This window comes from Cyprinodon tularosa, unplaced genomic scaffold (genome assembly GCF_016077235.1).
Source record: "Cyprinodon tularosa strain WSP-4 unplaced genomic scaffold, ASM1607723v1 ctg1247, whole genome shotgun sequence".
Classification (NCBI taxonomy): domain Eukaryota; kingdom Metazoa; phylum Chordata; class Actinopteri; order Cyprinodontiformes; family Cyprinodontidae; genus Cyprinodon; species Cyprinodon tularosa.
Window position 1 is genome coordinate 3,771 of NW_024038056.1, and position 27,911 is coordinate 31,681.

A 27,911-nucleotide genomic window follows, 5' to 3' on the forward strand; every position below is an offset into this window, starting at 1 on the left:
CTGAACAGCGCTGACGACCCGGTGAGTAGCATATTTTGAAAAAAGAACGTTTAAGGTTGTTTTAAGGACATTATCGGACATGCTCTGTGCTAGCCATTCTAAAGCAGCTAGGGGGTGATTCTAAATGAGCCAAAAAGCAGAGACAGGACCAATTGTCAAACTTTTGGTGTCGATCATTCGATTTCATCCTGGACACTACAGAAAATGGGCTAAAAGTGTAAAAAAACGAACTTCTCCTTTAAGTGGTATTAGCTCTCTTTCTATAAGCTTCTCTCTCTGTCCTTCCTCTGCTGCTCATGGTCAGTCTTGCACATAGGTTTGTATATTTTCAATCCTCTAAGGATGACGCTGTTTTCTTTATGCTGATCAACCGACACATTTTAAATCATTTCAAATTGTTTTGCCAAGTCTTGACATTTCCACAATTTCAAAATTTTGATACTTATTCAATACCATCTTCCTCAACATTTTACTTCCCATCCTTGAGCTACTCATATTTTCTTCAACCAGATATGATGCAAGTTCTTCTTTGTAATTTCTTTTCTGATTCAGCTAATTTAATATTTTTCTGCCTATGCTGAGAACTTTGGCTTAATTTTACTCTTTTTCTGGACAGGAATTAAGCTTTTCTGTTTGCTGCTAATTCATAACACGCCTGACATGTTTCTGGGCAGTAGGTGGCCCCCCTTCAAAATTTCTTTAGAAATTTTTCTAGAAACTTGGGAGATATTACATTAAGACTCTTCTAGTGCACACATTATATACATTCTTTGATATTATGTATGGTTTGGCTGTGCTGCTTTTAAGATGAGTTTGTTTCTGCCATTTTACTGCCAAATGATTCTACCCTACACAATCTTCAGATGATTCAATTGTTTTCTGCAGTTTGAAGTTTCTGATGACTTCCTATCACATTTTCATATGTTATGCAGTTAATTTCAGCTTTTTTCATTCAGCAAAAAAAGCATTCCCACTTTGCTGTTTCTACGAAACAGCTTTTTCTAGTTCCTGTTACAAAAATCCACAGAAAGAAAATATTTGGGCAGAAACTGAACATCTGCTGGATGATGATGACTGGGATTTTTTTAAAATATGACATATTAAATTAAATGTTCACAGGGTTTATACACACGCGTTGTACTTTACAAGACATAGTAGATTTTCCTAACAATCAACATATACCGAACCGAACCGAAAACCGTGACCTCGAAAACGTGAACAGAACCGAACCGTGGATTTTGTGAACCGTTCCACCCCTAGTCCACAGGTGTGTCAGCAGAGGTTTAGGGGCTGCCCTCTGGGTCCTAATGCCCATTAGATATATGCCTTGAATTATCTTCTTCTGGCTTCAACGTTGGTCATCAGGGAATACCTGTCCTCCATGTTTTAAATGTGTCCCTGCCTCCACTCACCTGACCTCAGCTGGCGGATTCACACTGCCAGATAATCATGGAAATCTTTCCCGTTCTGAGAGGTGCTAAAATATCCTGCAGTGTGTGGTTTGGTAGTAGTGATCTGGTCTGTGTGGAAGTACATCTGTTCCACTCTGACCTCTGACCTCAAACTGGGGAAACTCAACAGCTTTGACTGCCTTGGCCCGGTGCTGTGTGTGCCGTCCCCTCATGCAGACAAGGATCCACAATGCGATGTCTGGCCAGTTGTTGAGTTCTGCAGCCTATCCATGCTGTTAGTGTCTTGTTTCCCACCTCCTTTCCTAAGTACCTCTGAAACTCTCTCAAACGGGGGAACTGTCAGGTCAAAGGGACGGTGCAGAAAAAGCGTCTTTCAGTGACACTCTGAAGTCTAGTATAATCAGGCATAAGTGGCACCAAGACCAAAGAACTGAATTGGTTTGTCCTAAATAATGAAAAGTCAAGTGAATATCTTGGTTTAGATCGATTTGATATCTATGGTTGATCTGATCCTCTCTGTCGTTCTGCAGGTTGGAGTGGGTGGAGATCATTGAACCACGCACACGGGAGCGCATGTATGCCAACCTGCTGACGGGCGAGTGCGTCTGGGACCCCCCGCAGGGAGTGTGCATCAAGCGGACTGGTGAAAACCAGTGGTGGGAACTGTTTGACCCCAACACCTCCCGCTTCTACTACTACAATGCCTCCACCCAGAGAACGGTCTGGCACAGGCCTCAAGGCTGTGACATAATCCCGCTGGCCAAGCTTCAGACCTTGAAGCAGCACACAGACACCGCCGCCCCGCGCTCCGCCGCTGCTGGGGAAGGGAGAGGGTCCGTGGACAACAGCCCGGGGCGTAACAGCGCGGTGAGCCGAGAAGGAAGCACGTCCTCCTCCCTTGACCAGGAGCTGGGTGAGAAGCCGGGCTGCAAAGAAGAGGCTGAGCGGTAAGGCAGCGTCTCTGAGGATCCCTGCAGCGTCCATCAGCTCTGGGTTAATCCTGCTTTCCTCAGACAGAAAACCCAGCAGATAGGGCTCCTCCTCCCGCCATCATCATTAGGGTTTTAATGTTTGAAACCAGAAAGTCTGATAAGTTTTTCTGCCAGATGTTGTGAATCAGAGCTCCAGAAATAAACTGGATTGAAATAAACACAATGGAACATAGATAGTAGCAGCCTAGATGCACAGCAGGGTGACGTCCAAAGATGAACTAAGATGAAACAGAGCAGAGAGCAGCTCCATCTCTCACAGCTAATGACGTGTGTGATGAGTTACCTCCTGCTGCTCCTCCAGGAGGTGCTGAGGAGGCCTGTAACACACCTCCACACATCTAGGTCTGTCTGTTAGATGTTAGCATGTTTTACCAGATTTGTTAATAAAAGTTATATCCAGAGGGACTGTCTGACCTTGGATTCCTTCTCCAGGCTCGTTTCCTCATCAGCTGTAGCCGAGGTCGACTTCTTTCCCTCTGAACCTCCTACATCTGCTGCTGTCCTCAGTGTCCTGCTGTCCTCAGTGTCCTGCTGTCCTCATCCTTTGCACTCACTAATCTTTGTGTCCTGTCAGTTGCTGCAGTGTTCAGCTCCTATGGTCTGGTTATTACCGGGGTCACATTGTGCTGTTAATGGCTTTTCTGCAGGTAATACATTAAGTAGATGACTGAACACAAGGTGAAAGCATCCTGTCTCTTCAAACCTATTATCATCTCTGGGGGACAAAAATAGACAATCATGGAGTTTGTCCTCAGTTCAAGGAGATAAACTTAGACAACCTTTTTGTGCATTTTTGTGCACATTTCCTTTTGTACAGCTTCCATTCCTTTAAGTGCAGCAGTGATCAAATATAAACATTGTGGGAGAAAAACACATTGATGCAGTATTGTTGGTTTGGTGTCATCAGTGTGATGCAGAGTTTATCCATCAGTTGATCAGTGTGATGGCGGTGGGGAAGAAGCTGCTGCAGAACCTGCTGGTCCTGCATTGAATGCTGGGAAGCCTCTTCCCAGAGGGCAGCAGAGAGAACAGTCCATGGTGGGGGGGTGAGGGGTCATTGATGATGTCACGGGACACGCAGCGCTGGGATGAAATGTCTTTAATGGAGGGAAGAGGAGCCCCCATGATCCTCTCTGCTGTTCTCACCTTCTTCCAGTCTGAGGCGCTGCAGCCTCCACACCACACAGTGAGACAGCTGCTCAGAACGCTCTCTATGGGGGGGAGGATGGGGGGGGCAGGAAGTCCAAGCGCTTCTGGGCCCTTTGGACCAGTGAGGTGGTGTTTCCAGTCCAGGTGAGGGTGTCTGTGATGAATGACCACCTCTACAGCTGAGCTGTTGATGAGCAGTGGAGCGTGGTTAGGCCGCTTCTTCCTGAAGTCCACCATGATCTCCTTGGTCTTCTCCACCTTCAGGATCAGGCTGTTATCTCTGCTCCACCAGCTGCTACACCTCCTCTCTGTAGTCCAGGTCGTTGTCGTCTCTGATGAGGCCCACCACCGTGGTGTCGTCTGCAAACTTCACCATGTGATCGGTGGTGAACCTGGGGACGCAGCCCTGAGGGGAGGGGCTTAGACTGATGACATCAGAGGCGTTCTGTCTGAGCTGAGCTGAAGTCCAGAACCAGGATCTTCACGATGCTGGCAAATCAATCACCGCTTTAGCATTTAGCATAGTTCCAGGTATAAATCCTCATTTCTTAGATCTGAATCAACATCCTGAACACTGACAGGGAGCTATTGTGATTCCTTCAGAGATAGATGGTTTCTTTCTTAGTTTCCTAGGGGGGGGGTTTGGGGATAAGGTAGATTTCTTCCCCATCCCATCCAAGGAGTAAAATACTTTTCCTGTCCTCCTGTCCCGCCCCATTCCTGGTTAATCTCATTTTTGTGGTCACTTCCTCCTCCACAAGAAAAATGAAGGTTGTTCTTATTCTCACATTTCAGAGCCTTCCTTTGTTTCTGCCGTCTTAAGACTTCCTGCTGTTTTCTTCTGGACATCTAGTGGGCAGAATGTTTTTCTCAACTTATGTTCTAGAACATTAATGGGATAGGTCAGGAAAAATTTCAAGCTGAAAATTCCTCTCTTATTCCAGGTGAAGTGTTGTTAAAATAATCCGGGGAGTACTGCTATGTCGTAGGAAAAAAATATTCAGCTATTCACTCCAGTTAAATAAATGGAGATTGATGGATTTCATTCAGTCGGCACTTTATTCCATGTTTGCAAAGTGAGAACAGTTCATCGTACTATTGCACGGTAATCAGCCCTGTTCTGATCTGGGCAGCGTTCGTTCCCTATTAATCACAATAATGGAAAGTAGTCAGAGTCAAAGCAACTTACAGACACTACTCTCACTTTAGTGAAGTTTCTTGGGACTCTACCGACCCTGAGAACCTATGCTTCCTTTTGGCATTATTAGAATAATGAAAAGCAAACTGGAACTAAAGCTTATGCTGCCGTTAGCCTAAACAAGCAAGCTAAAATTAACCATGAAACTAAATATAAGATTACTTTTTAGTATTGCCCAACGTAGAGAGTCTATGTTAAATGTTCTAAGCTAAAGAAAGATTTGTTTTTGTTCTCCATGCGTTTTTGGGTAAAAAATACCTTTGTGCTAATAAAGATGCTAGCAAGTAGCAGCTACTTAGCGGCATGCTAGCTTTGTTAACAGCATGTCTAATACTGATGTTTTTAATATTAAAAAGTGTTTAAAGGGTGAATAGTACGCTTATAATTAGTAGGCTTATATCTATGTTTTGTTTTGTTTATTTAGTTTGTGTTAATTTGAAAGGTGTAAAATACTAAGTATTATAATTTCGTTTTAATTTGTTTACAGGTTAATCAGCAGGGCTGTGTAATGCACCTGGCAATAAATAACAAGAACAATGACTAATTGATGTTCTTCATAACAGTTTATGTTAAAGTGAGACATCCTGTTAATACACAAGCTTTGTTGCATTATGCCATTTTATCTCTGCTATTTCTATGAATACTTTCTTTGTTACTTCTGCTTTTACTCAGATAAAACTAAGTTTAAGTTATGCTCCTCTTACAAATATTGGATTTCCTGCCACTTCTGGTCATAGATGTGAAAAGTATTCATCTTTATTACTCAAGTATAAATCCTACTGTTTAAAAACACTTTTTCAGCTTTTTACTCCAGTAAAAGTGTAAAATAACCATTAAAAAAATTACTTAAAGTAAAAGTAATGCAGGAAAAACTGTTAAGGCCAGAATCTTTTCTGCTCTACCCTATTAAAGGAACATTTTTCTACAATTCTGGATGATAACTTCCTTAGACTTCATTTTAGTTTTATAACTAATGGTAACAGCGTCACATTTAACTTTGCATCATCTTGAAAAACTATTTATTTTGGTATGTGGTGAGCAACAAGTTGGGGCAGCACCGAGTCCAACCACAAAGAAATGATCTGGATGAAACTAAGTCTTTGCCTGGAACAATGGCGACTATATTAGCTGTGATCAGCGGGTAGAAAGTAGTTAGAATCTATGTTGAAGTGAGAAAGTCCTCCTGAAAACATGGTCTGTGCAGTCAGTTCATCCAGATTACCATCCTGCCTTCAAAGATTATTTCTCTGTGGGAGCTGCTCAGACCCCCACATACCGGCGCTGCGCTGTCACTGGGAATCCCCAGCAGCAGCTGCTGGAAGGTGGTTATTCTGCTGGCAGGTTTCTACATTTTATGCTTAACTAACTTTAATTTAGATGTTAATAAACAGTTTCAGAGGAGTGATCGTAGCGCTCTGCATAATCATTGCTGTGCTCCCAGATCAGCTTCTCTGATTGGTTGTTGTGGCGCGTCCAGCAGCTACATTTTTCCAGCTCCAGCAGCTGCTGCGTTTGCAGTGCGTCCCGCAGCGCGTCAGAGGCTTACGATGCGCTGCGTGACGTGTTGCTGCGCCTTGATTTGCATCAACCATTTCCATGTAAACCTGCTGCTCCTGCTGCTTTAGGTGTGAACGTAGCATTAGACTCGCGCCTCTGGAGAGAGCCACTCTAAATACCCCCCTGTCCACTGGCATTGCTGAGTCAGCACCTAGTGGCCCAAAGTGATAAAGTTCTGGAACAACATCTGGTGTTGTAGAGGAGTAAAAACAATTCTGAGAAGATCCGACTGTGGTCTGACTACCAGGGATTCTCTGCTCCCTTGGCTAAGCTAGGCTATGCTAAGCTAGCTGTAAGGTCTCTGGTCCCAGCCATCGCCCTCTGTGAGACCAAGGCAAGCATCTATGAAGTAGAAGCTGTAACATCAGCCACACATCTCGCTCTTTATGGGGGTTTTTGTCTCAATTTACAATAATCCAAACTAATGGTGGCCGAATAAATAAAGATAGCAAGAAAAATGTTTTCTAAATGATAAGTGAAACCAAAGTTCACCAATTGGCCCTAGAAGCTTAGGAACCCAATGGGTTTAGGACAAAAGGTCATTGATGCCTGAAGGGGGGCAGTTTGTGATAATTATAAAGGGCACATCACAGTGCAGCCCTAAACCTTCCCTCGCTTCTCCTCGTCTCACACTAAACATGTTCCCCTCTTCAGACGGGCCCTGTTCACAGTGCCACCATTGAGGCTTCGCCCAAAGGACTCTTCAGTGACAGTGCTCAGAATGCAGGATGGCCATGAAGCAATCAATTTCACAGTCCTCCCAGTGCACCCAGTTCATCTCTTGTTCCCCATCCAGTGAGACCAGTTGGCCTGTTGGTAGACCTGTGTACTGAGAAGAAGGTCTGAAGAAGCATGGCTCTGTTGCATACTCAGCAAACCCATCTTATTTCCAGTGTTAGTGATTCTGATAAAAGTGGAAAATGTTTAACGGTTGTGATAGAATGGTTTTGGGCATTTCTGTTCGGTTTGACCTGCTGAGGTAGACCCAGACCCCAGGACAGGCAGCCCCCTGTGCTCAGCATGAAAGCAGGGATTAGACTGTATTATCTGCTGCTTGAATACCAGCCAGTGTTCTACTAAAAAAACAGATATTCTGCCATGCAGACTCAGACTGATCCTTGGTTCAGGCCAAGTGAACAGGGCTGCTTATGAGCTTTGAGGGGAGGTAAGACCTTCAGACACCGAGAGGCCTGCTGATTTGGTGCCAAAGGACTGTAACGTTTCAATGAGTCTTCTACAGCACTGTGGAGGAAACTACTATAGGCCATTGAACCACTGTTACTTTAGCTAGCTATTCTGGGGTACGTTTTAAACTGTACATAACTGGTTTAGGGTTAACCCTAACCCTAACCGTACACAATCCTAAGAAACATACCTAGTTTGGTAGGTTTTGGACTATTCACAATAACACAGGCTGCTAGCCTGGTCATTATTCTGAAGGTGTTTCATTGCTGAATCACAGCTTTTTCAACATTTTCTTACTGATGACGGAAGGTTTGAGATGGGCCTGTAGTTCTGCAGTAGCAGCCTGTCCAAGTTGCTCTTTTACTCTTTTTTTAATCAAATAATGGTTTGATAATTACTGTTTTAAAGAGCCTGGTGGAAAAGACATGATTTAACAGGATTTTTTTCCCCTGCCATTATTGTTATTCCACTGTCACAAGTAAAGAGCAGCGAAATTAACTCTGTGCATTTAACCCATCCCCTTGGGTATGCAATAGGCTGCCATTGTGCCGTGCCCGGGGAGCAGTATGGGGTTCAACATCCTTTTGCTCATGGACCCAGAGTGGAGGCTGTGCAAGTGGGGCTTGAAATCAGAACCTCAGGATTCCAAGCTCTATGCCCTAACCACTAGGCCGCCGCTCCCCTACAGGGAAATTCACAACTTCCATTCAAAATATAATTTAATTCAGTTTATTTCTATAGCTCCAATTCACATCATGTCATCTCAGGTCACTTTCCAGTTCACCAGATCATCCAGTCAGATTGATTCAAAGTTTTCTATCTAAGGAAAACCAGCTGATTGCATCGACTCATTGACTCTGTTCGAAATCCTAGGATGCGTCCTCAGAAGGCCGGATTCAAAGGCCGATTACGTCATAGCGAGGCGCCGAGGTCTGGTCGGATTCCAAGAGTCCTCGTTATGCGGCCTTAAAATGCGTCCTTCTTTTAGCCCGATTTGAAGGACAGGTCCGATGTATCCTCTCTATCCTTGGATATCCCAGGATTCATTGCGAGACCAAGCAAGCCGTGATCAGAGGAAAGGTTACTTGGCGCCGAACAGTGGTGAAAATTGGAAGTTCAGTTTAATATAATCCAGTCAGTGAATAGTTCCCTCTGAGATTAATGAAAAATAGTTGTTTTAATGGTTATAGAGTCAGATATGTGGCGGTAATGTTTGGTTTATCTAAAGGTTTTAATCTGTTACTGTGTAAATGGGTTTGGCTGGAATTTAAGGACAGATTCTAATATATCTGCAGGGTGGGGACTATAAATCTGATAGGAGTTTTATCTTTTTATTGCTGTTTTGCACAATATGCTTAACTAAGAAATTTTTGTTTTTGAATATTAGAGATTTTGCAGATATATTTTTTTATAAATACATTGTTTAGATTTACTTATATATTTCTAACCCTTTTATAGAATAGAAAATCCCTTTATTGTCCCACAATGGGCAAATTTACAGCAGCAGAAAGATTATTGAAAATGGTCACACAGATGAGGACCTTAGAAAAATGTATAAGAATAACATGATAGGGAAGAGTTAAAATATAAACAATAAAATACTGTAAAGTGTTTTAACAATATAAAACTGGAGAATAAATAACCAACATGCAGCTACGGACATTTTTACAATAATGGATATTTGAAAATAGCAGCAACATCAGAGATGTGCAGAATGACAGCAGCAGGTTATTTAACTGACTAAGGTTTCTATCATTACATTTGATTGGTTCCTGCTCCCGGTGGTTGGAACCTTTATTCCACTTAATAAAAAAGAAAGAAAGAAACAGTTTTGAAAACCTCGGTATTCATTCTTTTCCTGCTTTGCGTGTCAACTATCACTGTTGCTAAGCAACATAGCCTATGGCGGTAAAACCCGGTGAAGGGTAGACCTGTTTGAATTCACAGCCAAAACTCTTCCGGTCTCCTTATTTTCAAGGACTTTGAAGGATCCAGTCTAGGTAGGCCGCGTCCTTGGAGGATGCAGCCCAGGTTTTCAAACAGAGCCATTGACTCGTTAGCAATCCGTCACACTAAGCATGCTTACAGCGACAGTGGAGAGGAAAAACTCCCTTTGAACAGGAAGAAACCTCCAGCAGAACCAGGCTCAGTGTGAGCGGCCATCTGCTGAGGCCCACTGGGGTATTTTTAATAAGAGTTTATTAAAAATATTCAGCTCCAGGTCAAACATATTTAATTTAAACTCTTGAATAAACTGGTGAAACTCAACTAAACTAAGCGACTATGGACAAAAAAAAAGACAAACAATCACTGAGATGCAATGATATCACAGTTTAGCATCGCTTTTATATTTGAGAACCAAAGTTTATCTTGAAGAATTTGGGATGAAAATATGTAAACAACAGGTCAGACATGTTGCGGTTCACCTGTTTAGCTTAGTCTTTACTGAACAGTAAACACACATCAGGGAGGCTCTGGTGTGGGTGGGCCCCATAAGAAGTACAACAACCCATCACCCCCCCCCACCCACCCCTGCTGCCGCAGACAACCGACCCGAAACGTGCCCCGTACAAACACACTTCATTTCATAATTCTTCACCTTCACTAGACATGGATAAACTTTACTATATTCTGCTGTAAAATTAGTTTTATCTTCTTTGCTTTTTCTCTTCTGGAATCTGCTTAAGTTCCTCTTTTTGGTCTCCATCGTCGCTAACACATCGTACGTAACGGTTATGGTTTTAATCTACTATCTGGATTACCCATAATTCCAAGTTGTAGTTTAAAAAATAAAATACTCAAATACATTGTTCTTTTAAGATCTTTATTGCAGTTTGAAACATTTTATATGAGTGTATTTTTTTATCAACCGTCTAATGAACTATACAGTTATTAACATAGTAATTAAAAGTGTCTGCTTTGCTATTGGTGTCGTGTTGAAACGGCCCACCATCATGGTGAAATCTGCCATGTGTCGGGGTATAAATATGGTCCGATGTGGTTTTTCACTTCAGTATCAGGTGGGTTTAAAAGGAATTTTTCGCACCATTACACCTGCAAAGAAACGTCCTAGTCCACAATTGCGTAGGGGCCCACCAGGTGTCAGTGACGGGGCCCCTAAGCTACTGCTGTCTCTGCTTACCGATATTTACGCCTTTGTCTGCGATACTCTCTTGGGCTTGGGGACGCTTTGCTCTACAGGTGCTGGTCATAAAATTAGAATATCATGAAAAAGTAGATTGATTTCAGTAATTCCATTTAAAAAGTGAAACTTGTATATTATATTCATACATTACATACAAACTCATATATTTCAGATGTTTATTTTGTTTAATTTTGATGATTACAAATGACAACAAATGAAAATCTCAAATTCATCATATCAGAAAATTAGAATATTGTGAAAAGGTTCAAAATTGATGGCCCCTGGTGCCACACTCTAATCAGCTAATTAACTCAAACCACCTGCAAAAGCCTTTAAATTGTCTTTCAGTCTAGTTCTATAGGCTACACAATCATGGGGAAGACTGCTGACTTGACAGTTGTCCAAAAGACGACCATCGACACCTTGCACAAGGAGGGCAAGACACAAAAGGTCATCGCTAAAGAGGCTGGCTGTTCACAGAGCTCAGTGTCCAAGCACATTAATAGAGAGGCGAAGGGAAGGAAAAGATGTGGTCGAAAAAAGTGTACAAGCAAGAGAGATAACCGCACCCTGGAGAGGATTGTGAAACAAAACCCCTTCAAAAATGTGGGGGAGATTCACAAAGAGTGGACTGCAGCTGGAGTGAGTGCTTCAAGAACCACCACACACAGACGTATGAAAGACATGGGTTTCTGCTGTCGCATTCCTTGTGTCAAGCCACTCTTGAACCACAGACAGCGTCAGAAGCGTCTAAAGAGAAACAGGACTGGACTGCTGGTGAGTGGTCCAAAGTCATGTTCTCTGATGAAAGTAAATTTTGCATTTCCTTTGGAAATCAAGGTCCCAGAGTCTGGAGGAAAAGAAGAGAGGCACTTCATCCACGTTGCTTGAAGTCCAGTGTAAAGTTTCCACAGTCAGTGATGGTTTGGGGTGCCATGTCATCTGCTGGTGTTGGTCCATTGTGTTTTCTGAGGTCCAGGGTCAACGCAGCCACATACCAGGAAGTTTTAGAGCACTTCATGCTTCCTGCAGCTGACCAACTTTTTGGAGATGCAGATTTCATTTTCCAACAGGACTTGGCACCTGCACACAGTGCCAAAGCTACCAGTACCTGGTTGAAGGACCATGGTATCCCTGTTCTTAATTGGCCAGCAAACTCTCCTGACCTTAACCCCATAGAAAATCTATGGGGTATTGTGAAGAAGAAGATGCAATACACCAGACCCAACAATTCAGAAGAGCTAAAAGCCACTATTAGAGCAACCTGGGCTATCATAACACCTGAGCAGTGCCACAGACTGATCGACTCCATGCCACGCCGCATTGCTGCAGTAATACAGGCCAAAGGAGGCCCAACTAAATACTGAGTGCTGTACATGCTCATACTTTTCATGTTCATACTTTTCAGTTGGCCAACATTTCTATAAATCCTTTGTTTTTATTGGTCTTCAGTAATATTCTAATTTTCTGATATGATGAATTTGAGATTTTCATTTGTTGTCATTTGTAATCATCAAAATTAAACAAAATAAACATCTGAAATATATGAGTTTGTATGTAATGTATGAATATAATATACAAGTTTCACTTTTTAAATGGAATTACTGAAATCAATCTACTTTTTCATGATATTCTAATTTTATGACCAGCACCTGTAGTGTCAGACAGCAGACAAACCTTAATCTTCCTGACCCAATGGTTATGTTCAATATAAATAATATGGTTTTTTGCACAAGCTTCTATGTTTTTGAAGTTTCTTTGGTAAAACTGGGAGATTTTGTCACAATCATTAATAGTTGGAGACAGCTTTGGTTTTGAACTTCATATGAAGGTAAAAACGACCCCTTTAGTCTCCATAACTTTGCCTCTGAAGTATTACTGGTCTCTTTCTGCCTCTCACCCCACACAACCACCATGACTGCATTTCCCTTTAAAATCTACAAACTTTTTACATTTTTCACTAGATTTATTTAATTTATATTTAATTCCTGTTTTGTTTTTTGCCTTAAATAATTTAGAATATTTCCTCCTCCGTCAGTGATTTTATCTCAGTCTTTTACGAATGAATCCACTGACCGTCCTGGCTGTAGGTAGGGTGCTGACAGTGTCATGCTGAGGAGGTGTTTTGCCCCAGAGGACATTCACACAGTGATGAAAGGATGGATCTTTTCAGCCAGATGTTCCTCAGGGAATCAGTGGAGGAGGAAATGTGGACGATTCCAGCGAGACGCTACATAAAAGTTAGTGTTTTTGGAGTCATGGCGGGTCTCACTGGGGGTCATTGTAATGGTAGTTATGGGTTATCTCTGGTCACCAATGTGTGGGTCCTAACTCCTGCATTTACAGTTTTATTGGACCTTCTGTAGCTCCGGGTTTGGCTGACATGCTCTCTCTCTGTAGTCACTGCTGCCTTTAGTGATCTGGGTTTGTTTTTCTGACCCTCATCCAGGACCTCCTCATTCCGCTGGAACACGGGAACAAAGGAGCGGATGCTCATCAAGGTGACCGACAGAGAGCCAAGCTTTTTGGCTCATCAGGGAAATGGCTACTCGCCCTGTGAATCCCCGACCCCTGGAGGGGGCGGTACCCTGAGAAATCGCCATTCGTCAGGAGGAAACCCCCCCTCAGAACCCAACGGCTCCCCGGCTCTCTACTCTGACCGTCGCCAGTCTCCCTATCTGAAGCGGGCAGAGCTGGGTGGCGGTGGAACCCAGCGCCGTCCGTCCTCCGAGTCCCAGCCCCCGTCACCCCGCTACGCCTATGAGCCCCCGCTGTATGAGGAGCCTCCATCAGACTATAAGCCCCCCCCGATCTACGAAGAGCCTCCTACTGATATGAACCTATCAGACTCGTCTTCCCTCTACGGTCCAAACAAGTCGCCGTCCAGGAAGTCCCCGGGCCCCTTCTATCATTCCCCCAAGCAGAGCCAGTCGTCCTATGGACAGCTGGTTCTGACCCGGCAGAAATGTCCAGAAAAAACCCAGAGTCTGGAGTACAGTCCTGTAGGGAAGGAGTACGTCAAGCAGCTGGTGTATGTGGAGCAGTCCTCCTCCAGTCCGCGCTTCAAGACCACCGACCGCCTGCAGCGTTACGGCAGCAACGGAGGCTTCGGGGGTCCATATGGGGGGTCCTATACCCTACAGCATAGTCAGTCTCTCATTAGAGATCCCCGCCAAGTCCTGGACTACCGCGGCGATGGGGGGGAGGGAGGCCAGAGGTTTGTGTATGAAGACTCGTTGTCATGGACCTCCTCTTCCTCTACAGCCGGGTCGGCCGCTTTCTCTCCCACTGGAAACCGCAAACGTAAGAGCCGCAAACCATCCCTCCCGCAGGAGTTGGGGCGCTGCGGGAAGGAGGAGCTGCCGGGGACAGGCTCAGAGGTGATGCTGGCCCAGGCCCGGCTGGCCTGGGAGGCCCAGCAGATGATGAGGCAGAGGAGCAGCTGGGACTCGGGTCAGGGAGGAGGGGTCACCCAAGGCGGCGGCTCCAAAGACGGATATGAAAGCGATGGAGCGGTGCCGCTGCCCCTGCCCGGGCCGGTGGTCAGAGCATTCAGTGAGGACGAGGCCCTGGCCCAGAGCGACTGCCACCACTGGAAACGGAGCACCTTTGACCGTCTGGGCTTCCCTCAGGCCCTGCTGGAGAAGAGCCTCTCTGTTCAGACCAACCTGGCCTCCCCGGAGCCGTACCTGCACCCCTCACAGGTACCGCTGCCTCCCCTGGGTGGGTAGAGGGAAACAAAAAGCTGTTAGATAGAAAATGTTCAGAGTGCTGAGGTGTTCTAATAAACCATCAGTTTTTTACTTAGTGGATCAGCGTTGACTTCTGAAGATCAGATACCTTTACAGGAGAACCAGACCAGATGAGAGCTGAATAAAGCCCAGAGAATCAGGCCTCAGAGGTCGTGGGGTTTAGCGCTCATTAAAAGTCAGTGGGGATGATTTCCTGCAGGGGGGAGCGTAGCTCCAACTGAGATAGAGCACAGATCTATTCTAGTCTAACTACGCAGCAATTCAGCAGCAATTTAATGGGTCTGACAGGAAGGGAGCCGTGGAGAGACCCATTCCAACTTTCAGTTAAAAATTTAAAACATTTTATTTTAATCAGCTCAAAGCTTTTCTGCCACATGCTGTCTTTGGGTGTCAGAATTAAACCTTTAAAAAGATCCCAGCAAACAAACAAAGCAAAAACACAATAATAAAAAATGGAAAATAAAAAAGGCTTTTTTTGTGCAGAATAAAAAAATGCAGAATGAAAAACAAATGATCTCAAATTATAAAAACAAAAGTGGAAATACTGTCTAAATATTAGCTCATCATCAGAGCATCTCCAATCTATTAGATGAAAAATTTAGAACATTTCCAAGTTTAGGAAACGGCTGTAAAACCTGTGAACATCACATCACAGCTATTAGAGCATCTAATAAACTATTAAATAACGTCATAAATAGCGTCTGATTTCCCTCCATCCTTTCCTGTTTCTCTCATATGGGATTGATTTTTCAGACGAGGCCGACGCCATCGGCTTCACATCTGATTGGTTGATGGTTTTAATTGGTGAGCGGGGAGACGCTGACATGCAGAGTTTAACAATCTTCATTCTGCAGCCGATGACTTTCTAGGTGCTGGAATAAATTTGTACTGGTACATTTTGCAGCAATGATTTCACGTCCACAGCGTGAAATCCAAACCGCTGCCGTATATCGCTCAGCTGAAACACCTGCTGTCGCCACATTTAGTTTGCTGGTTGCTGTAGTGTGCGAGAAAATGATCCTGTTTGGAGGAGGGCTTTATGATGTATTTAAAGTGCATCATGCTAATTTGTATTCGATGGTTGCGATAGAGTCATTTTAACTATTGTGTGTATATTCGATATATATCGCACAAGCCTACTGTACCTATGATAAGTTACCCATGATCAAAACTATAAAACTACTGATGTAGGTTATTCTCAGCCTGACTTCTCTCTAGGACTACCAGCATTGCCTTCTTTTACCCTAAGAAACTAAACCTCTAGCATCTCCAACCCAATAATAATATTGAAAACATGGCGAGCCCATTCAACACTCAAGTTCAGACGTACACAGATTCATTTTTAATATTCTATGAGCCTAAAAAGACCAAGAAAAGACAACAGCACTGAGTCAACTAGTTGAAAAAAAGATGTTATATTTGGGTAGAGATACAAAAATCCAGGGAGAGAAGCGATTCCGCTTGCATGTATGTGGCCCACCATCGGAATGGGAAGCCTTTCATTTCTCAAGGTCCTTTTTTTTATTTTCTACTCTTAACATAATGAATTTAGGACTTTTTTTGGCAAAAGTTTCAGTAAATGCAGAAGAATTTTTAGCAAATTCTTCTATGTGGACATTTGCAGTCAGAGCCATGAATTCACTCTTCATAGATTTCCCCTAACCAGATCAAATGGAACAGGACCAGAACACTCAGGGTTTGACAGTAAAAAAACCCAACATCATCCGCATGGAAAGAAACATCATGATTATTGTTTCCCAGTTGGACAATGCAAGGCTCATTCCTGATAGCAATAGCAAACGGTTTCCATGACCATCGCCAACTAAATGGTCTAAAGTAATGGCAACACCAATTTCTCAAGCAAATAAATGTATAGTATTTGAAAAAAAAAGTCATATTAGCCCTGAGAAGAACAGGATCCGAACGGAATATCAGATATAGAGATCCCAGAAAAAGTTTGACCACAGCCTCGAGCCTCCATTAGGCGTTTACACACATCTTGAAAGATTGGCATCATTTACCGCCTCTGGAGGAAAGTCAGGGAAGATGTGTGTCGCCTTGCTAACGCAGACGCAGCGGGAAACCGCTGCGTCTGCGTTAAGGTACTTGGAGGCTGATCCCCCTCTCCGGGAATGTGGTCATCCAGGTGGAATGCTCCATCGACATCCAGTGGCCCAAAAGTTCAGGGTAAAATTTAGACAAAACCATCCGTCTAGACTGACCCTCCAAATCCAAAGCTTTTAGTCAGAGCAGCTCGTTATCTGCCTGTAGTACAGAGCAGGTTTTTTATACATGAGAAAGGCAATAATCATGATCAGAGGCAGCATTTCCAACCCCTGGAGCCGACCGCAGGTTCTCCACAAAGACCTTGAGGAACTTTGCTCGCTGTTGTCCAGGTCTATAGACCTGCTATAGAGTCAGATAGGTTAGCTTAGAAGGAGCGGAGTCGGCCTCATCAAGAGGCTGATTGCTTTTTGACCTTTGGTTTAGTCATCTTGCTCAAGTTACGTAGCAAGTATTCTTCAAAAGCTAAATATAAAACAATGCTTGATGTATCTCTGCAGCTTTTTAACCATTAATGCTGTGAATCAATCTGAGTGAAAGGCATTTTTACTCTGATCTTAAAGTCTCAAGGTGCATGAAAACTCCTTCCTGTTTGGTCAGGCCTCTTCTTTCAATTTTCCATCATGTTTGCTTGATATTAGTTTGAACACTAAAGGCCATGACTGTCTTTTGCTGTGGTGTGTGTTTTGCACTCACTTCCCTCTGGCTGAGGAATAACCTTACTGCTGCAGGTTTTATATGGTCAAAAGTGACGCCGCTGTCCACCTTCCTCTGTCTTTGTTGCCAATAGTCGGAGGACCTCGGAGCCTGTGCCCAGTTTGAAGCCAGTCGAAATGCGAGGAACATGATGCCAAGTGCCAGCTGCGGCATTTTCACAGAGTTCAGCCTGAGAAAGCCGTCATCAGAGACTGACATCGAGAACTGGGCATCCAAGCACTTCAATAAACACACACAGGTACTTCAGAAAGGAAAGCAAACACCTCAGTCTTTGTCCTGATGATAACTCCAACCCTTTTCTGGTGTTTCTTCACTCTATCTGTGCGCCAATAAGCACGTCTACATGGTTTTGGTCAGGTCTGGTCTACATACTCCTCTGCCAGAACCCTGGACAGCAGAGTTCCCCCTTACTCTGAATTCCTGTAGACTAAATGGGATCAACTGCATTGAGAGACCAGATCTATAACTCAATGTGTAGGTTTTGGGAAGATACTGTATGTGAGGAAAGGCTGCTAGAGAAGACAAGACACAGAGGAAAGCAGGATAGACAGATGGGAGGGAGACAGAGAAGAAGTGTCCTCCTCATTAGAAAGCCAAGAAAGAAAAACAAAATTCTTCATGTTTCTCCCCGTTTGCTTCTGTTTCCAGATGTGTCATTTCTATGGCTGAAAAGATATTGAAAAGACGACATGATTTACGTCCGATCGATGTCTGCATTTGGTTGAAGTGTGAAAGGTGAAAAGCCGCAATTTTTAGATTGTTGAAAAGACGTTGAAAACTGGGTTTGTAACGTCTTCTCAACGTCTATTATCATTATTAGACTAAACTGTTCCCAAATCAGACCAACCAAACATGGCCCAGTTTTCAACAACGATTTTTGGACTAAATCCAGACTATGATGAACCGACCAGATTTAGCCTAAAAACACAGTCTGAATGATGTCTGGTGTTTGGGGGGGGGGGGTTGTCTAACAGGTCTTTTCTCTCCTACAGTGATATTAATGAGTTTTCCTGTGAAGCAGAGGCTGGTCGTGGATCAGACTAACCGCAGTCTGTCTTTCTGCCAAAGGGTTTGTTCAGGAGGAAAGTTTCCATCGCCAACATGCTGGCCTGGAGCAGCGAGCCCATCAAGAAGCCAATGATTGTGACCACAGACCGCGCCGTGAAGAAGGAGGCTGTGGACATCTTCAAACTCATTCAGACCTTTATGGGAGACCGTCGCTCCAAAGCGGACCCCCTGGCTCTGGCTCTGGAGGTTGGTATGCAGTACACTTCTAAATGTGGAGAGCAGAATGAAGTAGATCATCTCCATCTCTTTTTCATTCTCTTACAACATGCATGCTTGACATCTCACCTGCTAAGCTGAAGAGATTGATTGATGAGAAAACGGCTTGAGATATGAACGAAAAGGGAACTTTCAAACATACCGTAAATCCTCTAATATTGGCCTGTATTCCATTAGCATCCGGGTCTCTAGTAATGGCCTGTCTGGCAGTCGGTGGAGGTAAATACAGGCCGGGGCTATAATTAGAACCACAATGTTCCTGGGCAGTCCTCAACAACTTGTAATGGTAACATACAAGTACCACAGGGGGGCAGTGTTTGCTAACGAATCCAAGCCGTTAGCATGGGAAGTCCCGTCCTTAGTGCAGACAGTGCCGCAGACAGGAGGCCGGATTGTTTTGTTTTTATGACCGAAATTGTGGAAAACAACTCGTGAAGTTTGACCAGCTAGAAGATCGAGGTGCGCCAGAACGCTGGGACCCTTTTTCCACCTGGATCTCCGCACATTTTAGCCGTCATGTCCGTCCGTTGTCCGAATACTCGCCCCCACTTCCTCCTGCCTCGGCCGTATGTAGACCCACAGCGTGTAGCGCAGACCACGCTTCAGTATTGAGCATAAATCAAAAATGTTTGCATCAAGCTCACTGCGACACACTGCTGCAGGAGGAGAACCAGCCACACAATCGTTCTGATTCGAAAGACACGTGATCACCGGTAGGTCTGGTGGTAACCAGGCAGCGTTACAATGACAGAATTTCGTTGGCCTTCGTTGTTCTGAATTTCCCTTGAAATATACGATACTGGTAGCCTGCTTCCACTCAGCCTGCCTCAAATAAAATTTCGCTGTGATGGCAGAACAGTTTCCTTTAATTTTTTTTTTTTTTTACTTTGTTTCACAAGTCAGTTTGGCCAAGATTCCATTCTGCAGAAAAATAGCAGCTGCTGGAAGATGTCTGAATAACGTTCTGTGTACCGCTATGGTAACTGTACTTATTCAATAAATGAACCTAGTATCTTGTTTTGATCAAATAGAAATAGAGGCCTGCCTGCAACTCTTTACAGGCGACAATCCTTTAGCCCCACTCTAAGACCACACATCTACGCTTTCTGTCTCTCTTTCAGGTGGTGGTCCGGGGGTGGAGTAACCAAGGTCTGCGTGATGAGCTCTACATCCAGCTGTGCCGTCAAACTACAGAGAACTTCAGATACGATAGCCTAGAGCGTGGGTGGGAGCTAATGGCCATCTGCCTAGCCTTCTTCCCCCCAACTCCCCGTTTCCATGCCTACCTGGAGGGATACATCTACAGACACATGGACCCGCTTAATGACACCAAGGGTAACGAATCGTTCCTGGACATTCACGCCACATCCCATATCTACCCATAGCCTTTGTCTGTATGTCTCTATCTTCATTGAGCGTCCAAACAAACATCGCTGTTTACGAGTGTTCATGCAGAGGATGGCTTCCATCTAGGCATCCTCTATACGATCACACACACATTGGACTTTCAAACTTTTTAAAGAAAATATCAACTTATTGAAAGTCAGATTGAAAAGCTCAAATCATTTGATGTCATTTTATTTATTTTATAGGGAAAGACAAACGTCTATAATCATGAATGCATGATTATACCTTATCTTACTGACCTTTAGCTTAATCTGTTTATCAAACAGATTGACCTTAACTATCCTGACAGAGATCTAGTGTTTAATAAACCAGGTTTATTGAACAGTAGATCTCCTTCAGGAAAATCCAGACAAGAACAATTTTACAAGAATAGGAAAATGTTGCATGAGGCTTTCTGTGTTGGAAGGAAATCACACATAGTTCAGTTCATGTTAAAATGATCCATCAGAGTTTTGCTACATTGTCTTCATGCGTTCCAGGAGTCGCCATCAGCTGCTACGCTAAATATTGCTACAGGAAACTGATGAAAGCTGCACTGACTGGAGCCAAGAAGGTAAGAACGGGTTAACCTTACCTCCACATTTCCAAAGGAAAACAGCATTAATGAGCTATTGCATCATGATTACAACAAACATGAATAATGACCGTATTTTAGGCTCATCAGGTGCATTGTTTAGCCTATTTTCATTGACCAGGAGCTTATTTATTTTATTTTTATTAGAACTCTGGATAACCTGCAAATATCAATGAAACAAAAGGTCCTTTTCACAGCACAAACCTGCAAAATGCAGCAGCAACCGTTCAGCGCTCTATTGGCCAATTCTGTCCCAGTGTGGGACGTTCAAGAACCGCATGTATCGTAAAATATGCTTGTTTATCTTTATTTGGTGGTAATCCCAATACGCCGGTGTCTGTGGGCAGCAATCTCATCCTCAGTTAAGAATCAAAACCACAACTTTCCTGCTGTGAGGTCTGCTCTTCCTAAAGTCTGCTGTGTTTTTCTCCTCTGGTTGGTTCCCTCTGACCTGAAGATGCTCCCGTTGATTGTTTAGTTGTGAGTTTTAGCTGTTAGTTCTGTGTTAATCTGGAGCCCATGTGACCCAAAGGTGTTCTGTGTCATCAGGGCCTACAGAAGCCCTCCCTGGAGGAGATCCAGCACGCCAGAAATGCCATTTTTAGTCCCTCTATGTTCGGCTCTTCGTTAGAGGAGGTGATGGCGCTACAGAAGGAGCGATATCCAGACCGCCAGCTGCCCTGGGTCCAGACCCGGCTCTCTGAGGAGGTTCTGGGTCTAAACGGAGACCAAACCGAAGGCATTTTCAGGTAAGAAAAGAGCACAACAGAGGAGAAAATGGACGGAAGGATCTGGAAAGGTGTTTGGACCGATGTTCATGAAGAGTCGGACGGGTTTATTACCTGAAGGGCAGGACATCAAGTCATTACTGTGTTCTCTAGGTTTGTGACATCATCATCAGCTTTAGCTGCAAAGATGGTTGTCTGGTTCTGATTGGGCCTTAAAACTTTCCCATCAAATAAAAACTTTCTAGATTCAGTTTCTTATGCCGTAAGTCGTCTTCTGAGAGTCGGTCATCGTTTTCTTCCTCTGACCTCCAGGGTACCAGGAGACATCGATGAGGTCAACGCCCTGAAGCTGCAGGTGGATCAGTGGAAAATCCCCACAGGACTGGAGGACCCACACATCCCAGGTGATCACACCCCGTAAAGCCACACCGTGAGCGGGCTCCTGACGGCGGTAATGATGGGAGCCTCAGGGTGACACCCGATTGACCCCGCCAGGTCAATAACTTCTACAGACGGCGGGTCCACCCCTTTAGAATGGGGCGGACCCGCTCGGCAGGTTCAGTTTGCATTTTAAGGCCGCATAACGAGGAGTCTTGGAATCCCACCAGAACCTCGGCGCCGCGCTATGACGTAATCGAATCTGACCTTCAGAGGACGCAGCCCATGAATTCCAATTCAGCCTAGAACTAGACTAGGGCTATAGTAGAGCAAGACTGCAATTAGACTAGAGCTAGACTAAAGCTTGACTAAAACTAGAGTAGAGCTAGACTAGAACTAGACTAGAGCTAGAGTAGAACTAGACTAGGGCTATAGTAGAGCAAGACTGCAACTAGACTAGAGCTAGACTAAAACTAGAGTAGAGCTAGACTAGAGCTAGAGTAGAACTAGACTAGAGCTAGAGTAGAACTAGATTAGAACCAAAGTAGATCTAGAGTAGAACTAGACTAAAACTAGACTAGAACTAGAATAGAGCTAGACTAGAACTAGTGTAGAGCTAGACTAGATCTAGAGTAGAACTAGACTAGAACCAGAGTAGAACTAGACTAGGACCAAAATAGAGCTAGACTAGCGCTAGAGTAGAACTAGACTAGAGCCAGAGTAGAACTAGACTAGAACTAGACTAGAGCTAGAGTAGAACTAGACTAGAGCCAGAGTAGAACTAGACTAGAACTAGACTAGAGCTAGAGTAGAACTAGACTAGAACTAGAATAGAGCTAGACTAGAACTAGTGTAGAGCTAGACTAGATCTAGAGTAGAACTAGACTAGAACCATAGTAGAGCTAGACTAGCGGTAGAGTAGAGCTAAACTAGAACTAGAGTAGAGCTAGACTAGAGCTAGATTAGAACTAGACTAAAACTAGACTAGAGCTAGAGTAGAGCTAGACTAGAACTAGAGTAGAGCTAGAGTAGAACTAGACTATAGCTACAATAGAGCTAGGCTACAGCTAGAGTAGAACTAGTCTAGAGCTAGACTAGAGCTGGAGTAGAACTAGACTAGAACTAGAGTAGAGCTAAAGTAGAACTAGATTAGAACCAAAGTAGATCTAGAGTAGAACTTGACTAAAACTAGACTAGAACTAGAATAGAGCTAGACTAGAACTAGTGTAGAGCTAGACTAGATCTAGAGTAGAACTAGACTAGAACCAGAGTAGAGCTAGACTAGCGCTAGAGTAGAACCAGAGTAGAACTAGACTAGAGCCAGAGTAGAGCTAGACTAGAACTAGAGTAGAGCTAAACTAGAACTAGAGTAGAGCTAGACTAGAGCTAGAGTAGAACTAGACTAGAGCTAGAGTAGAACTAGACTAGAGCTAGAGTAGAGCTAGACTAGAACTAGAGTAGAGCTAGACTAGAACTAGACTATAGCTAAAATAGAGCTAGGCTACAGCTAGAGTAGAACTAGTCTAGAGCTAGACTAGAGCTGGAGTAGAACTAGACTAGAACTAGAGTAGAGCTAGACTAGAGCTGGACTACAGCTAAAGTAGAACTAGACTAGAACTAGAGTAGAGCTAGACTAGAGCTGGACTACAGCTAAAGTAGAACTAGACTAGAACTAGAGTAGAGCTAGACTAGAGCTGGACTACAGCTAAAGTAGAACTAGACTAGAACTAGAGTAGAGCTAGACTAGAGCTGGACTACAGCTAAAGTAGAACTAGACTAGAACTACAGTAGAGCTAGACTAGAGCTGGTTACAGCTAAAGTAGAACTAGAGTAGGACTATTATACAGATGAAATAAAATAGATCAGAACTCCAGAAGGAGACACTGAGTAGAAACGTCAAGCTTAATGTAAAACGGCTATAAAAGGCCGAACCTTTTGGAGAAAATGCGAAAAACAGAACTAGTTAAGACCCGTTCAGTATAAAATCCCAGACAAAGTGAGTGCGAGTAAAAGCCAAACGGTCAGAGGATCATCAGGGCTTTGCTCCGTCGTTCCACCTTCAAACGAGCTGCTCTGTCATCTGCTTGGTTTCCAGCTTCTCTGCTGAAGCTCTGGTACCGCGAGCTGGAAGAGCCGCTGATCCCCCATGAGTTCTACGAGGAGTGCATCAGTAGCTATGACAACCCGGAGGCCGCCGTCAACGTAGTGCTGGGACTGCCGCACATCAACAAGCTGGTACTCTGCTACCTCATCCGCTTCCTGCAGGTAAGGCCTGGTCCTACTGCCGCCATCGGTCGCCTCCCGTCAGGAAGCGGCGAGGAAATGCAGCCACCATAGGAGCCACCATAGGGGCCTGAAATGCAGCCACCATAGGGGCCTGAAATGCAGCCACCATAGGGGCCTGAAATGCAGCCACCATAGGGGCCTGAGGGGTCAGAGGGCGCTGGTGTACGACAGCCCGGTTTCTGTCAGAGAGCCGCAGGTCAGACATTCACCCGTTCAGACACACATGAATGGGTGAATGTGATGTACTTTGGTCAGAGGTGTCACGTAACGAAGTACAAATACTTCATTACTGTACTTAAGTACACTTTTTAGGTATCTATAGTTTACTCAATTACTTATTTCTCTTCCTTCTTCTGACTTCTACTCATTACATTTTCACACAGGTATCTGTACTTTCTATTCCTTACATTTTTAAAATCAATCGTTTCTAGTAACTCTTGGTTTCGGTTTAATGCAGAGGTCACGGATTAGCAGACTGCGGTCCGGTGTTATGCTGAAAAGTGCATCCCTGGCTAGATATGCATCCCAGTCGCGGGGGCGCGCCTCGCTCTGTACAGCTGCATATCAGCGAGGATAAGGGATTAAAATATGACCAATGGAGCTATTGTTTTTACATTAATGATATAAAAACGTTTAAATATTGCTCTCGTGGGGAATAAATTGCGGTTATTTGGCAGATCAATTTACAAAAGTACGGGTGTTATGAACAACATTAAATCCAAGGATTTTATCCAAGGTGCGACTGATTTATTTGTTCTAGTCTCTTGTTTTTCACACACAACAATAAACAGTGATGCTGACGTGAGTTTGGAAACTGCAAAGCTTTGCCTTCAGCAGAAAATCAAATGCGCATCTAAACAGACCAGTGAGATGCATTTACGATCGTCAGACAGCTATGGTGCATTCAGGAGCATGGGACATTTCAAAATTACAAGAAAAGAGACAAAAAGGGATCAGAACTTAACTCATACAATAATGTATTTATTCAGAAACATTGTGGGCTTTCTTATAATACTGACTGCTCTAGAATTGTATTTCTGTTATTTTTTGATTATGCACATCTGCTAGATTTTTATTCTTAAAAAATCTGTTATATTAGACAGATTTTATTTGTCATTTTGTTTACACCAGTGTAAAACAAAAAGAAAATTTGTTTGGAAACAGCACTCTGGACAATTTCATCTTTTTTAAAAGTGCAGCCTTGAAAGATAGTTAAAAAAAAAAAAAATACATATATATATTTGTGTGTAACTATTTTTCAAGGCTGCACTTTAAAAAAAGATGAAATTGTAAAAGTGTTTTTATATATATATATATATATATATAAAAACGGTAATATAGTAATACAGCAGAAAAATTATCAGTTTTTGGAAATCCTGTTTAAAAGCTCCAAATGAGGCTGGCTTCGGATCAGACAGCAACAATTACGCTGTCATTGTTTAACAGGCAGAATTAGCATTTGCTGACCCTTGACCTTTAACTACTGATGGATAGCACAGGAATACAGAGTCAACTCCTCTGATAGCACAGGATGCCATTTTTGGAAATTTCTATTTTATCTAAAATAATAATCACTTTTACTGGAGTAAAGAGGTCAAGTTGATACTTCAACTTTTACCAAAGTGTTTTTAAACTGCAGGATCTATACTTCTACTGAAGTAACACACGTGTGAACTTTTGACCCCGCTGGCTTTGATCAGGAGTGAAAGGGGCTAAATCTGTTGGACCTTTTCCTCGACACAGTAGAGAAGCAGTCAGCCAGAGACTTCCTGTCCAGTAACAGGTCGTTAAATGGAAAGCTGGTTTCACTTCCAGAGCCACAGAGATTAACTCTATTAATGCCTTTAAAAGATGCTTTGGTTTTGGACTGATTGATCAATGATTCCTTTCTTGCTTCGCTTCATGCAGATCCTCAGCATTAACCTGCATCTGGCCTGAGGTGTTGCTTTATAACTGGACGATTGACTGAAACCTTGACTTTAGTAGAAGCTTTAGACTCTAAAGGCCACAAGAAGGATCCCAGGAGTTACAGTAGGAAACTGCATCCAAACTGGGACGCCTCCATCAGCTAACCCCCCCCCCCCCCCCTTCAGATGCTCCCTTTCACTGCTAAATATGTCTCATAGCGCTGCCTAGGCGTTAAGCTCCTCCCCCTGCAGGGAGGCGGGGTTTTCATAGATGATGGTTTGTAGTTTAGCTTTGCTGAGATGCTGGAATAGCTTTAGTGACTTCTGTTCTGCTTTCAGGTGTTTGCCCAACCTGCCAACGTCTCCATTACCAAGATGGACGTCAACAACCTGGCCATGGTCATGGCCCCCAACTGCCTGCGCTGCCAGTCAGACGATCCCAGGTTGATCTTTGAGAACACCCGCAAGGAGATGTCCTTCATCCGGGTGCTCATCCAACGGCTGGACACCAGCTTCATGGACGGGATCTTATAGCCCCCCCCCCCAGGCCTTTAACCTGCTCCATCACCCCCCCCACACACACAGCGCAGGACTCCATCATTAACTGTTGCTGCCGAGGATTCGTGTTTACTTTGTGAGGACAGAAACAGCCTTAGTTCTAACGTGGCTGCTTTGTTTGTGTTTCTGTTGGTGCGGCTGTGATGTCACCTACAGAAACTCTAACCTTAGACTGGAGATGTGGGAACATGGCGGTGCTGGGTGTGCCTTTACATCCCATGTAGCCACATTCAGCTGCAGGAACCTCCTCCATGGTTCAGAGGGGCGGGCGGCCAAACCAGTCCATCCCACTGAGGAGCAGCAGGGCGCCACCTGCTGCTCCTCAGTGGGATGGATCAACCAGTGAAGCAGGAAGTGAACATGGCCTCATGCCTGTCCTGGACACGGACCACAGCGTGGAGGCGGTTCTAAAGGAGGTTCGGTTGGACGTCTGGGCTCTGGATGCTCCTGTTGGGGGCAGCTTCAGGTGTTTGAGTTAAATCCCTTTAAACGGGTTGAAATGATCCATGATCTCATCCTCGTAACGTTTCTAGAGCTTTCTGAACCAGAACCTCATTCTATCTCAGCAGCTTCTAGTTTGGTCCTGATTCTTTCATCTCCATGGCCTGCAGGCCGCTGTTCTGTCAGACCAGCATAACCATAGTCACTACGCATCCCCAACACGTCAGACCAGCATAACCATAGTCTATAGTCTAATATACTATAAGTATATTTAGTATGAAAAATAGACTTTAAACTACCTCAACAGGCGTGTATCCCTTTAGTCATGTACAAAAAACTATTTACTTACTTACTTTTGGTGTTTTTTGAAGTGTATGACCTTCCCGTATCTGACCTGAAATAGTTTTTTAGTGCCTGACTAAAGCGAAGCGATATGCGCCCGCTGACGTAGTTTAAAATGTATTTAGTGTACTAAACTAAAGGGATCAATTAAAGGGATGAACAGGGAATGCTGACTAGCATCCACGTATGTAAATCTGACGTCATGCGTATCGACTATGGGTATGCTGGTCTGATGGGGGGGTGCTCATCTGACCCGGCCTGCGGGGGCTGGGTTCTTCCCGGCGACTCGTTGCTGATGCCTATGCCTCCACGGTCGGCTTCAGGTTCTGTGGAGGAAACCTCTGAACAAACGGTGCTGTCCATTGACTAGAACCCGTGCGCCCAGAACCGCAGACAAGCAACGATGACAACACTGCCACCAACCCCCCCCCCCCCCCCCCCCCCCCCCCCCCCCATCCCCCACTACCTGTGGGCCCAGAGGGGCCATCAGCTCACTAGTGATCAGCCCATCTGTCCGTCCCGTCTGAGTAAACCGACCCGTTTGGTTCCGATCTTTTCTATATTTAACAGTTTGTTTTTTTAACCGTGTCTTTTATAAATGATTTAATTTATTGCTATTTATTTCAGGGTTCGCTCTGACGTCCTGGACCGTAAACATAGTCTGTTGTGTGTTTGTTATCGTCACCCATGACCGGCTGAAGGCCAAACCAACCTCCCTCTGGGTCGGTGACCTGATCTTCTCTCCTGTTTGGTCTGTTAGCTGGTTCTGTTGTGTTCAGACTGACTAATCAATCAACCAATCAGCCTCCGTCTTCAGCTCCAACGTATTCAGACC

General features: G+C 44.1%; 1 protein-coding gene across 1 annotated transcript; it reads left to right on the forward strand.

The window, feature by feature from the left end:
* Positions 1-1,493: 1,493 nt before the first annotated feature.
* arhgap39 (Rho GTPase activating protein 39) lies at positions 1,494-27,503 on the forward strand (the record flags this gene model as incomplete). The annotated part of the gene is made up of 11 exons (XM_038276458.1): positions 1,494-1,686; positions 1,943-2,359; positions 13,088-14,342; positions 17,245-17,409; positions 18,240-18,425; positions 19,577-19,790; positions 20,342-20,415; positions 20,986-21,185; positions 21,477-21,568; positions 23,638-23,807; positions 26,075-27,503. Coding segments are annotated over 11 exons (3,161 nt in total), but the record flags the coding sequence as incomplete, so codon positions are not given.
* Between the last annotated feature and the right edge of the window lie 408 nt (positions 27,504-27,911).